General features: G+C 41.2%; 2 protein-coding genes across 2 annotated transcripts; one reads left to right on the forward strand and one right to left on the reverse strand.

The window, feature by feature from the left end:
- Positions 1-141: 141 nt before the first annotated feature.
- fan1 (FANCD2 and FANCI associated nuclease 1) lies at positions 142-5,473 on the reverse strand. Its single transcript, XM_067590052.1, has 13 exons — positions 4,027-5,473; positions 3,804-3,944; positions 3,360-3,561; positions 3,043-3,276; positions 2,824-2,955; positions 2,616-2,724; positions 2,386-2,505; positions 2,085-2,249; positions 1,839-2,001; positions 1,653-1,756; positions 1,374-1,568; positions 1,058-1,186; positions 142-943 (listed from the first exon to the last, which is right to left on the reverse strand). Exons 1-13 carry the CDS (start codon positions 5,189-5,191, stop codon positions 806-808), a joined length of 2,997 nt encoding a protein of 998 aa, XP_067446153.1. The 5' UTR covers positions 5,192-5,473; the 3' UTR covers positions 142-805.
- Positions 5,474-5,579: 106 nt separating this feature from the next.
- On the forward strand, positions 5,580-16,117 carry apba2a (amyloid beta (A4) precursor protein-binding, family A, member 2a). Its single transcript, XM_067590053.1, has 12 exons — positions 5,580-5,997; positions 8,356-9,604; positions 9,841-9,948; positions 10,185-10,224; positions 10,330-10,475; positions 11,100-11,186; positions 11,304-11,489; positions 11,669-11,848; positions 12,001-12,213; positions 12,704-12,823; positions 12,959-13,099; positions 15,349-16,117. Exons 2-12 carry the CDS (start codon positions 8,387-8,389, stop codon positions 15,418-15,420), a joined length of 2,511 nt encoding a protein of 836 aa, XP_067446154.1. The 5' UTR covers positions 5,580-5,997; positions 8,356-8,386; the 3' UTR covers positions 15,421-16,117.
- The last annotated feature ends 1 nt before the right edge of the window (position 16,118 follows it).

Genomic DNA, 16,118 nt, shown 5'->3' on the forward strand with positions numbered 1-16,118 from the left:
AAGCAATGTGATAATGTCATTTTGGGCTGTGGGAAATAATGATGAGCATTTTGCTCTATTTTCTGAGATTTTATGAGACCAAATGATGAATCAGTTGGTGGAGAAAATGAAGATCAGGTTACTCAATAACGAAAACAATCATTAAGTGCAGCCCTATTGTTTTATTTCTATTTTTTTCCAGTTGAGTTGCCTCTAGTAAAGTAATAGCAAAACTGCATATTTATAGACATAACAGTAATTACTTGCATAACAAACCCATAGAGCTGTCATACAATTCATAAGCAGCCAACTAAATGTGAGTTTTCGTTGCTTGGCAACCAAAGACCCTGGGAATATATTGTTGCAAAAGAAAAGGAAACACAATCAGTTTTGTGTGGTTGTTGGATTCATTTCCTGTCATGCATCAGCTCGTATTATCTGTAAGAAAGCTATTTCTGATCCTGGCAGCTCTCAGTGATGATCTTCATCTCATAATTCACCTCTTCTTGTTGGAAGCAGTGGTTTCCCTGATAATAAATAATGCTAAATATCACAAGGCACAGCGTTTTCCAAAACATTCCCTGTAACAAAATAGGATTCAATTTGTGACTCATGGAAGACAAATGCAGTTTTTAAGATCAAGATTTACACCACTATGTAGAAGCTGGATGGCCACAAGAACATCTAGTCTCCAGATGTCCAGAATCAGAAAAAGCACACAAATAATTTCTTCTGAGAATCTTTCAGCTGATGTTTCCATTATGTTTTACCACACTCTGATTCATTAGTGTTACAGTCTTATCAGTCAGTTCTTCTATGTCTCTGTTTATTCCAGACGAGCTCCTCTGGCTCCAGTAGCCACCACGTGACACACCTCCACATCAGCCCCCAGTTTCTGCAGCTCATCCAGCCAGATCTGTTGCTTCTGGGACAGCCGGTCATTGGGCCCCTTCACCTCCACCAGCTAAAAAAACAAGACGTCCCAGGTCATCAGACTTGAAGGAATCAGACACCAAAGAGTGTCTGAATGCAGGAAAATAAAACAAAAATTAATAACCATGATGTGATTTGATCTCACCTTGTAGCTGTTGTTGGAGGTGTTCCACACCACTAGGTCAGGCAAACCTCCACGGCAGTGCCTGTAGTCTTTTGCCATCCGTGCTATTATTCCTCCTAAGAAGGCTCCACCCAGGCATGAAACAAGAGACTGCAAATATTAATGCAAAACATGTTTAAGATAGTACCAACAATAACACATGTACAATGACAAAACATCTAGTCCTAGTTATTTATCATAGCACATCTAGGCTTAATTTGCATTACCTGTCACAGTGTATCTAGACGTAATATGAGAAAAAACATTACATTACATTTTTAAGAATGACAGTAAATACCTGAGCCTGTTGAAGAGAGGAGAAACGCTCCCAGTTGGCCAATGAACACACTTTACCCTCCTGGGAGATCCAGACATCCTCCAACATGCTATGCAGCGTCTCCACAGACGCTTCACTCAGTAACTGTACACGGCTATCGATTGCCTCCTCTCTGTTCTCATAGAAACTGTCAGTGTAAAGGTCCAGTGGACATGTCTGTGAGGGGAAAGGAAGATAAGTTAAACTTGCCTAGATGCACTGATATCCCTCAATACTTACAGTGTACTGAGCTTATCATACCTGGTACGGATTTCGGAAAACATCTGGAATACCCTCCATAAAAATGATGTCCCATAACAGAAGTGCAAACAACGTAGAAAATGTTGAGCCCTCTCCATGGATCCCTGTTACGTTAAAATAATGACAGTTTATTGTTCTGGTGATCAGGAGATACCAAAATATTTTTAAAAGGAGAAGAAAAGTTACCTTGATCAAAACCTTGTTGGTGGTAATGTGCTAAAGAGAGCTCTTCCACAGAGCATATTACAGTAGCATTAGCACTATCTTCCCCTTCTCCGTTTGCTGGAATTAGAAACCGAGATTTCCCCATGCCGCCTTCATGAGGAAACAGCTGTCCTCGGATGGTCACCTGCAGATAAAAGCCCAAACATGAAAATAATACATCTTTTACTTTAAATACATCCACATACTGACACATTGCGCACAACTCACATGTCTGACATCTTGGACTTGGATAGTGGGCAGGTCTTTGAGTTGTAGACGGTACTTCTTGCAGCTAGCAGACTCTCTCATCCTTACAGCTCTCTGATGGAGGGATAGCTTATGTCCTGTTCGCACCAGAGGGTCTAACAGCCCGTCTTTGATAGCACAAATAGCCTAGGAGCGACAGGAAAAGACCACAGTCAAACAAATTAAAAACACAATGGCTATTATTGAGCAAAGTGTTACAGAAAGAAATGAATAATGAAAATGTATCAAAGAGGTGAATGGAACTACAGATACAGGTACTGACTTGCTCAGGTTTTTTGAGGTGCTGGTGAAGGTTTAACGCCAGTCTGTCCCACCATCGCCCTCGGCTGTCAGGACAGTAAACAGACTGCAATAATAAGGACCGCAGCTCCTCAACTGCTTCCTGCAACAACAACAAAAAAAAGAACAATTTAAAAATATGACATAAGATTACAACTCACTTCAAACATACTTAAATATGTGCAAGTGTGTAAGTGGATAACGCCAGCAAACCTCATATTGACGTAGCCTCTGTAAGATCTCCACTCCTCTGGATAAGATACGAGTGTAGGCCCATCCTGTTGTGAAACTGCGCAGGAACACTGGCAACTCTTCCTGGTGACTACCCAACACAGTGATAATGTTAACATTAAACTACCACCAGGGACTCTGTGTCTGTGTTTTAGGCAGAAACAAATAAATAGATTGATGAGGTCCTCACCTGAGGTCATGATTTTGCCTCAACTCCTGCCAGGCATTTTTGGCAGCCGTGTAAAGCTCCAGGGCCTCGTCCCAATGGCCTGTCTGCATAGCTGAGGCCACTTCTTGCAGGGCTCGCATGGATGCTTCATATCTGGCATGAATTATGGAGCCATGAGTATTTAATCTTGCCTATCCTGCTGAAATAAAATACAATAAATTCAATTTGCAAACATCTCACCTGATGAGGTCCTCTCTGTCCTGAAACACCTTTGCTGCACGCTGCACTGTGTAGTCTGGGAAAGCCAGACGTCCTGAGTTGACCAGCAGGATGGTGTAAAGCTGGCTCTGTCCACCAGCTGCCATCTCCTCCTCATCCATAGTGTCCGTCAAAGAGAAGAGTAGAAGGATGCGAGAGAAGACAGCCCGCGGACCACGACGCAGACGCACACAGGAACCTGCAAGCTGCTTCGCCCTTTAAGGTCAGAGAGGAGAGGGGTGAGATCAGTCACAGCAATATAAACGCTGTTAATGAGAAAATGTAGAAGCTCGTTGCACCTTTTGAGGATGACAGCCCCAATGTTGCTTTGAGCAGAGTTCAGAGAGAAGAGGGACTTCTGCTTGCTCAGACGAAGAAGCCCGTCCACTAGCTGCTGTTTCTGTGTCCCAGAACTGCCCAGATGGAAGGTCTTAGCCAGAGCTTTGAGTTCAGGGGCCGGCAGGAGATCCAGAGCCTCTCCAAGGTCCTGAAGGTCACTCTCTTTGAAATGAAGAGAACATTTCCATGGGTGGGCATTAACAACAAGATAGAACGAGAAAATCTAAATATTTGGGGTGATCTGGTGTTTAGACACCCTCCCTACCATCCGCACTACCTCAACAGAACAACAGTTACATTTCAGGAGGTGTAAAGTGTAAGAGTGGTAACCAACTTAATCATAATTAACTGTATTTACACCAATTATGGCAAAGAAATAATGAAAAATATGTACAATCAATCACCTGACTGTAGAAAACCACCCTGAACCAGCTCTTGAGCAACTGGTCCCAAATCACTGCATATCTCTCCATAATCCAGTTTATTAACTTGGAGCCACTTCAGTTTCCTCTGAAACAGTCTCACATACAGCTTCTGCCCCATGACTATGAGAAGGAAAACACATGAAATTAACAAGGCTTTTAAAGATTTTTAAAATTACAATGACTGGGTGATATTTCAGCATACCCGAGAGCTTCTCAAATGCATGTATGAGTGACATATCTTCCTGGTTGAACAGTTCTCTGTCGTCTTCATTCTCCAGTACGGCCTGTAGGACGGTCTGGAAATTACGGAGGTAGTAGGGTAGTCGTTGTGGAGGAGAGCTCTCAACTGCCTGGTCGCTGTTGGTTTTCTCAGCACCAGACTCTGCCGGCAAATCACTATTGATCGATGCAGCATTTTTCTTATACGTTTCTTCTGAACTAAAAAGGGGGTCACAAGTAGTGGTGGAGGGCGTCTCAGTTTTATACTGGTCTATATCAGTCGTCTCTGCTGTACCTTCACTTGACGAGATTGTTTCTGTCTTTCTGCTGCTTCCCTCGTATTTAGCTTTTTTATTGAAATTGGACAACCTACCAGTGGAAGTTGTTTCTTTTTTTCTCTTTGTTAGTTTGTTGGAAGAAGAGAGCAACTTTGGAGTAAATAGTTTTCGGACGGTCTCTGGTTGAGATGCTTTTTCTAAACATGATAGATTTGCTGCTGGGGTCTCAGGACTGGTTGTTGTCAGGTCAATGGTTGCTATACAGTCTCTTTTGTCTTCTAAAGCTTCAACAATAAAATTTTCTTTCTGTGAGCTGCTAAGGGCCTCCGAAGGATCTTCCTCTTTGTCAGGATAAGTTGGTGCATGTTTATCTTCAGTCTGTGTCTTCTCAGGTATCTTATGACATTTCCTAGATAACTTAGAGGACAGACTTCCCAGGTCAATTGTTCTAACTACAGTCTTACTTCTTATCTCCCGTGGCACCTGCTGAAAGTTATTCTTTTTGAAATAAGGACTGGTCTGGCTTTCTTTGACCTCTTCTTCTTTCTCTGGAGCCAGCTCCGGGGTCTTTGGGGGATTCCTTCTTGGTGACAACTGGATGCTTGGCACAACACTATTACTTGCTGAGGCGGCACTGCTGTCTCCTCTCTCAAAGTTCTGACATTGCAAATCAATGTGCTCATTAATCCTGAATCTGGGTATCAACTGGCCACACAGAGGACAGGCCAGTTTAGACGGCTGCGGGCTGCTGAAGAACGAGGTGATGGGAGCTGTGCTGGAAGAAACCCCAGTTTTAACATCGCCTTTCTTCTTGCTCTTGGACAATGATAAACTTCGCTTGAGTTTGTCTTTGTTGGGTCTTTCGGTCATGGTGGAAAACAATGCTTTTAGGAGCTTTTCTTTGTTGCATCCTCCGAGTGGAAATATCAATACAGTGTCGTGAGGTTGCTAATGCTACGGCACTGTTCGGCTAACCAAAAAACTGCTAATTTAGCTCAGAAAGAGACACTTTGAAACGGTGACACATTTGTTGCTCGCGGTGCTTAACATGCTCATGTAAAAAAACCACCAAAACAATCAAAAGAAAAGTTGTCAGTAGATCCACATATCAGTGAACAGCAGCAGCAGTAACCTCAGCCGGTAACATAAGAGCAGCATAACAATCCCGCTTCTCAGGCAGAAGCAACAGAGCGACGAGCGCAGTTTAGCTTGTAATAATCGATCACAGTTACATCGATGTGTTCTTTCAACTGCCCAAATGCAAAACTTAATATATATATATTTTTAAAATTGTTGGTCTGAATGGGAAGTATTTATATATTAAATAGTTAAGTTAGTTAAATAGTAAAATTATAGATAATTGCAATGACCCTGCTTAATGCCACCTTAGTGCATTGTTAAATATGAATTAGTCTATTGTTTTCAGTGCTTTAAAGTAAAATTATAATCAGTAGGTCAGTTATTTTGGTGTACGTACATGCACTCATTATATTATGCTTCTCACAGTGTTTTTTGGGGGAGCGGAGCAGTGAGCACATGATGGAGGGTGTATTTTCTACACAGGTTCCTGGGCTGCTGTGCGGCTTTTATTCAAAAATCACCATTCCGGAGAAGCAATCTGATCTGATCAGCACACGGGCATTTTAAAAGGAAGGCCGTCGACAGGACTGATGGTGGTAAGTGCCACACAGAATTATCTATTTACACATGTTTAAGATAAATGCAGTATATAGATGAATATGGGCCTATTCTGCTTGCGATAACAGAGATGGAGACAATGCTGAATGTGCTCTTCTGGTACAACATCAGCCCATAAACTGGATGTCAGCATGGTGCAGTCTATGCTTTAAATCAAGGTCGATGTGAATTGCAGCAGCGGGATAATATGATGGTTCCAGATGGTAAAACCAGCAGAGTGTGTGCAGTGGTTTCAGCTCCATTACTGCGAGCAATATGCGCAGGAAAACCATATATCCGATTATCTTATTGATATTTAGGCAGATGGGAATGCGGCGTCCACTTGTGGGGAAACCGGAGCAACCACAACAACCACCCCTGCAGCTGCGGCAAAAGTTGAGCGTAATGGGCTTTTAAAATACCACCACAAATACGCCAAGGGCAGGGCAAAAATGCTTATTTTAAATACTGAACATCAATCCAAGACTATAATGAGCCTTTTTTGTTTTTAATTAGCGGTTCAGCACCATGGAGAGGTCATGATTTGCTCCGCGTGTTGTATGTGTGTTGGCAGTGATCTGGGAGGATTAGGTTTTTGTGCTCATAATACCATAATCTCAGTTACATTATCATCTGATCGACACCGTGAACGACTGGGATTTGTTGTGTTTAATGTGTTAAACCTACATTATATCCAGGAGCTTGAGACCAAATCAAACTGTTTTTTTCCCATTTCATCTCCAATGTGCATGCTTCATGTTTTGATGAGGGTGTTGATTTAGACATGTTTGGACTGGAATCAGACCACTGTGCCCAATGTGATTGCTTCGTATCTGTATAATTTAGTGTCTATCAAGTGATGAAGCCTTTTTTTTTTTTTAAACCAAACTGTATGTAAAAAATGGATATTTATTTTATTTTGCTGAGTTGATGAAATCTCCCCTTCTTTTATAGGTGTTATATGTTGTTGTATGTTTGTGGTGCTGTAGGGCAGCAAATAACGATTATTTTCATTATCAGTTCATTTCTAGATTATTTTCTCAATCAATCGATTCATAGTTTGGTCTGTAGAATGGCAGAAAATAGTGAAAAATGCTCATCACATTTTCTCAGAGCCCCACAAGGTAATGAATTGAAATGGCTTGTTTTGCCTAACCAACAGTCCAAAACTGGAAGATTTATCATGGAATACTAGAAAGATGGCATATATTGACATTTGAGAGGCTGGAATAAGTCAATTTTTGTAAAATTACAAATTATGACTTAACCAATTATCAAAATAGTTGCTGATTGATTGTCACTTGACTTATCAATTAATAATTTCAGCTCTATTGTACTGTATGACAATATGTTTGATTTAGTGTAACAGTCCTGTGATTGCCATTGGTCTTTTTAGTTGTTGTTGGCCCCTTAAACTCCCTAAAAAAAACATAACAGAGACACAGAATAGTGCAAATAAATATGATCCACAAGCTGTGTTTGCTTTTTTTATTGTGGTGTTACTGGTTTATTTGCCAATACATACAACGATGTGTTGCCATAGTCATCCATTTGGGGATGCTATTCAGATGTCATAAGAATGATGTACTATCGCACAAACAGTTTCGTCAGTGGACATAAGTCATGGGTCATAAATCGCACTAAACACATAATATAATATTTCAGGGATGAAATTGTGAGTGAGGGTGTATTTCATATAGAAAAAGTAACAATGATTTTACAGAAAACAGACATGACATAACACGCTACTGCTGTGACTCGCTTAAAACCGTTTTACTGCAGCTTTCCTGTTCTGCAGAACATCAAGACCAAATTAGAGCCGACACAACAAAGCAAGATGACAGATAACAAAACATCAGCAGCCACCAGACAAAAGGACTGAGATGATTCATGTGGGTGTTAGATGGAGTAAAAGTAATGGATGGATGTACTATATTATGACTTTAATAAGTGGCTACTGTTTGTGCTTGAAGAAGGGATTGTTTCTGTGTGTTTTAAGTATGAAAGAGAGACTTTTGCTCTGATATAATTGGAGATTTAATTCAAAATTTTAAGTGTGGTATGAGAATCTTTGACAATATGTTATTCAAATCTGGTGCACTTTGATAAATTTGCTGGTAATGTTTTATTGTGTTGTATCTAGAAGTGGTTATTTTGGAGCTAAAACCGATGAATAACATAAGATCTATTGTAAAACATACTACTAATATTCCCTTGTAGTATGAGAAAAAAGGCAGTTGGAGATTGCTGAGAGTATAAATGAAGATGTGCTGTTGAAGATATCAAGTGAAAATGTACAGAGAGCATAATGCAGGCATCTCAAAAATCTAATTTTGGTTATCTATTAATGTTCACAGGGTTGAGAGTAGTGGGCTTACAGGGCCAGTAATGGCTCATGGAAAGAGGCCAGGAACCATTTCCAAAATATTGGCTCCCAGCTCTCCGCCGTGCCCTGGTCCAGGACTCACAAAACAGAGCCAAGAAGAGCACAGTGGTTTGGTGAAGGAGGTATCAGCGCAACCACTGTGTACCTTGAAGGATGATAACAATGACCAGCTGACTCCTCCTGCCCCTGCAAACCACTATTACACGAGTTGTGACCCTCGTCCTGAGGACATGGAGGACACCTGCTCTGAGTACGACAATGTGGGCTCTGATGTCGAGCAGGATTATGATGAGGTACTACATTTAAACAGGGAGGGCATCATGGACATGAGGTATTACAAGCAGTACTGTCCTGAGGATGGTGGCTATATAAAGCATGCAGTGGGTGATAATATTAATGAGAGCAGCAGTGCCATTGACCAGTTCACTTCCAGGCCTTGTCATAGCACAGAAATATGCGAGGGACCACAATCAGACACTAAGCCTCACAAGACAGGCCATCGGTTTAGGTCGCATTGCGCCCCCATTGCTGCAGATGAAGCAGAGGGGGAAGTGGAAAAGGGCCAGGAGAACAGGTTCTTCTTTAGTGACGGAGATGAGATAGAGGAGGTGTTGGATGGTGCCAAATTTATAGAGGATTTAGAGGAGACAGAGAACAGTGTTCAGAAGCAGGCTAGCCTTTATCAGGACAATGAGAATGAAAGAATTAGAAAGGGAGGTGATGAAAGGGAAAGAGAAGATGACACTCGAATCACAAGAAACTATAATATCCCAGGAGCCAATAAGAAGTGTGAGTCCTCTCACATGGGTCCAAAAGAGAAGGAGAGGCAGGGTAAAGGACGAGGGAGGAGGGGAGCAGGACAGGACATTGAGCATATTGTCTCTGGGATCAAAGAATGCACGACCAACAGCGCTGAACAGCGTCCAAAGACACTGTCAAAGGACTACAAAAAGGCCGCTGTGCGGACCAAAGCTAGATCTAGTTCCAGTAAGCAACATCCTCTTCCACCGCCTCGTCATTCCCATGCTCAGTCACCTGCCGACACACAGAAGGCTCAACCTCGTAGAGAGGCTCCTCCTGTTCCCAGACCCAGTCCCTCTGTTAACAGCCGGGAGAGTGATCCCAGGGTTATCGAACCATCCCTGGCTCCTCATCAGACACCAGAGCAACAGAGGGAGCCTCTTGAGGAGAGGCAGAGACCGCCAGAGAAACCCCAGCAGGTAACCATCGCCAATGGGGCAGGTCTTAGTCGGATCTCATCCCCTGTAGCTTGTGTTTGTTTGTGTTTCTACACAATCTGCCATATGCTCTACAGTGAATTAAGTAAGATTTCAATTATGTGCTTTGCTACAAATAGTCTCTGTAGCCTTGTTCTCTTTGGCTTATCATCTACTCAGGACAACAAGAAATATTTCAAACAAGACTTGCCCAAGTTGAAGCAGTTGTTTGTGTACAGCAGGGTGAGAAGCCAAGCAAAGCCGTGATGCCTGAGAACGTGCCAGAACAGCCGAGGAGGCCTCAATGCCCAGAGCTCGTCCCTGCAGAGGAGAGCAATACTCCCAAGGTGAAGACTTATAACACAGCAAGAGGTTTCAGCTAAGATAACTATTGTTAATGCACCACAATATGGTTTTAGCTAATTTTTTAAACATATGCTTTTGTAACTGTTGTACATGGGCCACCATACTGACAAATAATTGCTGTGATGATTGATATGGTTAATAAAGTATATCCTCTTGAGTATTAATGCTATAAAATGATTGCCCTTGAAGTTTAACTAACATATTAACTTGTCTAAAGAAAACACAGGAAGCTGCTTCTTTTCCCAGCTTTGAGGACGGTAATTATTGCAGAATATTCTTACATTTATCAGTTTTCATCATTTTTTACACATTATAGTGTCTTATAATGTCTTACAATGAGAGCTGTTTGTTGTGCTGCAAAGTCCCAGGTCCCTGTGAGCCTGAAGATCTTATTGATGGAATCATCTTTGCTGCTAACTACCTTGGCTGCACTCAGGTGTTATCTGATAAGAATCCCTCCAAATCTGTCCGCATGTCCCAGGCCCATGAAGCTGTCAGTCGTATCAAGGTAATCTGCCTCTTTAGTGAGATGGTCGTTAACATCAATTGATTTGTTTTATAAATATGTAAATCTGCCAAGGAGGTTATTGTATACTTTCTTCCTGTCTGTGTATCGCAAAAACATAAGAACAGATTTAAAAAGAATTTCACAAACAGATTGGCCTTGGGACAAGGAGAAATTGATTAAATTTTGTTGGTGATCTGAATCTGGGACTTTTTCCAATAGATAAGTTGCCTTTTAAGCTTTAGCTATCAAACTAACAGAGATAAAGACTTGATACCAAATCCTAAGGGCGTGTTTACAGGTTCAAGAAATCGAAATTGAAGACTTTAGGTATAACAGCAAGCTATTTGTTCAGCACTGTCAGAGGCTTGTTCTCTCAAAGTGCCTTTTACCGTGGTTTTAATGATTTAATGGGATGTATAACAGTATACATGTACCCGTTTGCCAGCTGGCCTATTTGTGAAAGGTTAGCTGTGCTGCAGTTATGTGTTTTTACCACAAGGTAGAGCTGTTGCATGACTTTTTTTTTTTTTAACTCTCCTTGAAAGTTTTCATTGTGAGATTAAAGTAGCTGCAAAAGCACAGAAATATTAAATGTCTGATTCAAACACTTTATTTATTTCAAAGAGCCAAGATGAAGACTCTCAAATGATGACTGAAGTGGACCTGTTTATCTCCACTAAAGCTGTCAAAGTGCTCAATGCTGACACACAGGTTAGTAACTCTTAGATGTCTGTGTGTTGGATCAGCTCCCCTTCTGTGTTTAATCATCTTTTGATGCTATTTGCAGACATAATGAGCAATGATTGTCATTCTTTTTGCTCCACACAGGAGACAATGATGGACAGTGCCTTGCGTACTATCTCCTACATCGCAGACATTGGCAGTATTGTGGTTCTGATGGCACGGAGGCGCATGTCTCAGGCGTCGTCAGAGGATTTTGCAGAATCTCCTGTTTCTACCAGTGAAGGGAAGAGTCAGTACAGGATGATCTGCTATGTCTTTGAGTCAGAGGATGTAAGTGTTTCCTGCTTAACTGTGCATACAGTTTTTGTTTTGAGTTTATACCTAAGTTTTGTTTTAGATATTTGCTCTGTGTTACTGAAATCATTGTGATCTTTCTCACCTCCTTGCTGTTGTCAACTGGGATAGTCTTTCTGCTGAGTAGTTTTCCCCAAACGCTCCCCTTCCCACAGGCGCAGCTCATTGCACAGTCCATCGGTCAGGCTTTTAGCGTGGCTTACAGAGAATTCCTGCGAGCCAATGGCATCAACCCGACGGACTTGAGCCAGAAACAATACAGTGACATCATCAACTCCCAGGAAATGTACCACGATGACCTCGTCCATTTCTCAAACTCAGACAACTGTAAAGAGGTGTGCCATTTTTTTATTCGTTGCAGGTAAATGATGACAGATTCATTTCCTAGAACATAAAGGCTGTAGGAGAATCTCACAAATCTTTTAAACTTAAAATGTGCTGAAGATGATTCAGTGGAAGAGTTTAAATACTTTTTTCTGTGTTCCAGCTGTATGTGGAGAAGCAGAAAGGGGAGAGCCTCGGTGTGGTGATTGTTGAGTCCGGCTGGGGCTCCATTCTGCCCACCGTCATCCTGGCCAGCATGCTGAACAGCGGCCCTGCAGCTCGCTCTGGTAAACTCAGTGTTGGGGACCAGATTATGTCCATCAATGACACCAGCCTAGTGGGGCTGCCGCTGGCCACCTGCCAGGGCATCATCAAGGTACGGAGCGTATCAAGCACCTCCAGATAGTTTTTGGACTCATTCAGCCTTTGTTCAGTCTCATAGCACAGTGGTTGGCACTGTCGCCTCACAACAAAAAAGTTTATCTCCATTTATGTGCGATTTTCTGGCCACACTGCAAAGACAAGGAGACTCTAAATTGCCCGTAGGTATGGATTTAAGTGTCTGTGTATTTATGTGAGATGTGTGATGGATTGGTGACCTGTTCAAGGTGTCTCCTTGATTTCTGCTCATTGCATACTGAGAGTCTCCAGCCTTCAATGACCCTCAAAAGGATTAAGCCGGTAGACAAGAGAGATAAATCAAAGCATGTTCCATTTAATTATTAAACAACACCCTAAGAGAGTTATTTTATCCACACAATTATGCACTTACACATAGAAACACCACACAAGTTCTTAACTAAACATTAAAATCACAATTTTCTCTCAATCTCTTATGCTTTCTTTTTTTTTTGGATATATTTCAGGGTCTAAAGAATCAGTTGAAGGTAAAGCTTAGTATTGTGAGCTGCCCTCCTGTCACCACTGTCCTCATCAAGAGACCTGATCTCAAGTTTCAGCTTGGCTTCAGTGTTCAGAACGGCATTGTAAGTAAGCCCTTGTCAGTATGACACTTAAGACTCAAAATTAATAAATTACTGAAGCTGTGCACATATACTATACTACTGTACAAATAATGTTATGTTAATCTTTATTGAGCAAAGTTGTTTTCACATTATCAGATCTGCAGCCTGATGCGGGGTGGCATTGCTGAGCGAGGTGGTGTTCGTGTTGGACACAGAATCATTGAAATAAATGGTCAGAGTGTGGTTGCCATGGCTCATGAGAAGATTGTTCAAACCTTGTCTGTGTCAGTGGGTGAGGTAAGAACTCCTTGTGCCGCAAGATGGCAATTTTCACTGATTACTGCACCACATGGATCACTTAACTTTTTTAAAGATATACAGTGCTGCTTGACAGTCAGTGAACCCTTGAGAATTTTCTCTATTTCTGCATAAATATGACCTAAAACGTGATCAGATTTTTACACAAGTCCTAAAACTAGATAAAGGGAACCAAATTAAACAAATGAGACAAAAACATTAAACTTTTTCATTTATTTATTGTGGAAAATGATCCAATCTTACATATTTGTGTAAGGCAAAAGTATGTGAACCCTTGCTTTCAGTAACTGTTGTGACCCTCTTTTGCAGCAATAACATCAACCAAACGTTTCCAATAACTGTGTATTAGCCCTGCACATCGGCTTGGAAGAATTTTAGCCCACTCCTCCTCACAGAACAGTCTTAACTCAGGGACCCCAGGGTAACATCTGGTGGGATTGTTTGTATGAACTGTCTGCTTCAGGTCCCTCCACGGCATTTCCATAGGATTCAGGTCAGGACTTTGATTCGGCCATTCCAAAACATTATTTTCTTCTTCTCTAGCCAGAAACACTTTCTGTTGAGCTTCAGTTCACAGACAGATACCTTGACATTTTCCTGTAGAATTTACTGATACAACTCAGATCTCATAGTTCCATCAATTGATGATTGCAAGTTGTCCTGGTCCAGAGGCAGCAAAACTGGTCCAAACCATGATAATGCCACCACCATGTTTCACAGATGGGTTTAGGTTCTTATGCTGGAATGCAATGTTTGCACATCAGCAAACATAACGCTTCTCATTCAAGCCAAAATGTTTGATTTTGGTGTCATCCATCTACAGAACATTTTTCCAATTGCTTTCTGGCTTATCCATGTGGTCTTGAGCAAATTGTAGACGGCAGCAATTTTCTTTCTGGAGAGATGTGGTTTTTGTCCTTGCAACTCTGCCATGCACACCGTTGATGTTTAATGTTCTCCTGATGGTGGACTCATGAACATTGACTGTTGACTCATGAACTTGCCACTGCAAGACAGGCCTTCAGTTTCCTTGATGTTATCCTGGTGTCCCTTGTGACCTCCTGGAGTATTACACGCCTTGCTCTTGGTGTGATTTTTGTTGTTGACCACCCCTGGGGAGGGTAACAATGGTGTTTGATGTCTTCTGTTTGTACATGATCTGCCTGACAGTCAACTGGTGGAGTCCAAACTCTTTAAAAATGGTTTTGTATCCCTGAGAGAGTGAGTATCATCTTCTAAGGTCCTCAGAAATCTCCTTTGTTCGAGCCATGACACACTTCCACAAACCTGTGTTGTAAAGCTCAGACTTTGATAGTGAAGACCCAGATTTTTCTTCTTTAAATAAGGCAGGGCCTCCCAGACTCACACTTGATTGTCATCCCATTGATTGAAACACCCGACTCTAATTTCCCCTTCAAATGAATTGATCTTAGAGGTTCACATACTTTTGCCACGCACAAATATGTAAAATTGGATAATTTCCCTCAATAAATAAATGAACAAGGTATGGCTTTTGTCTCATTTGTTTAATTGATGGAAATGTGATCACATTTTTATGCAGACATAGGTAAAATTCTAAAGGATTCACAAACTTTCAAGCAGCACTGTACATACAGATTAGAGCAGTTTGAGATTGGTTCCAGGTCCAGATTATTGCATACATACAGCACTACATGATGCAATTAATCAATAATAAACTCAGTAAGAGACAGTTAGATAAGAAAATTGTGATAAATATGAAGCTACAGCATAAAGACATAAAGAGTGGAAAGGGATACCTTTGGACAGACCCAGGCTAGCTGTTTACCCCTGTTTTCAGTCTTTATGCTAAGCTAACTAGCTACTGGCAATAGTACTTGAAGCTTGAGATTTGAGCACAAGGAAATAAATTTGTGCCCTAAAGTGGACAGTTTACTTTAAATAGAATTACAAATTGCTTAAATTTTGCCCAGACAAGTTTTCTCACTCGATTTTATCAGCTGTTAACATGCTGTGGTTTTGTTTTTTGTGTTTCTTTCTGCCCATATTCTCCCAGTATATATCTCCATTAAAGCTTATTATTTGTCAGTAATGGATCCAAGGTCTCTTCTGCATCTTTGGTAGCACAGATGGGAATAAATTAGGCCTGGATTCAAGTGATGTGATTACGACTGTTCCTCTATAAATGGCCTCTTAAGCTGCCAGTGTAATTGCCCCCCACTCCTCTCATCTGTGCCTGTCTTTGCCAGATCAACATGAAGACGATGCCTGCTGTGATGTTCAGACTGCTGACCGGACAGGAGACACCTACCTACATATAAAGACCCTGCATGGATCAGCCCACTGTAGTTCTGCATGTCTGGCTGGGTGTAGACGGTGATGGACAGATGATGGACAGGTGGCTCAGTGGGACGAGGAGAATTTATTTTTCTATCATTTTATTTTTTGGCCTCTTGTTGCAATGCTGTAAAGAACATCCAGTTCTCATTTTCAGGTTTTATCTTGAATTACATTGTCATAATGGCCTTACAATGTGAATACTCTGTCTGTAGTACTGTACGTGAGTTTCTGGTGTTGAAAAGAAGTAGCTTTAAGGTCATGATTATTTTCTTATGAAGAGATAAATTAGTACATTTATATTTTATTTAGTCATTTTTATAATGTGTATGGAGTTTAAAAATGTACTTCTACTGTAAATACTTTGGATTACTCAAGGAAAGGCCATATTACTCCTACAGTATATGCATGTTATAATGAAGAATAACTGACCAGGGATGAATTCTCAATCTGACATGATAATCTATTACAGTAAGTATTAAAAGAAGCTAATATGCTGTACAAAGGCACTAAACTATGTGTATTATGGTGACGCTGAAGGCCAAAGACACACCTACTTTTCAAAGACAAACAGTATGGGTGATCATTACCTTTACCAGAGCGTACAAGAATGTATCGAAGCAAACATTACTGAATGAATGTAATGTTAAAACACACTAAGAATACAGTCTCACTGCTGAAT

The sequence above is a fragment of the Thunnus thynnus genome, chromosome 5 (assembly GCF_963924715.1).
Source record: "Thunnus thynnus chromosome 5, fThuThy2.1, whole genome shotgun sequence".
In the NCBI taxonomy this organism is placed as follows: Eukaryota; Metazoa; Chordata; class Actinopteri; order Scombriformes; family Scombridae; genus Thunnus; species Thunnus thynnus.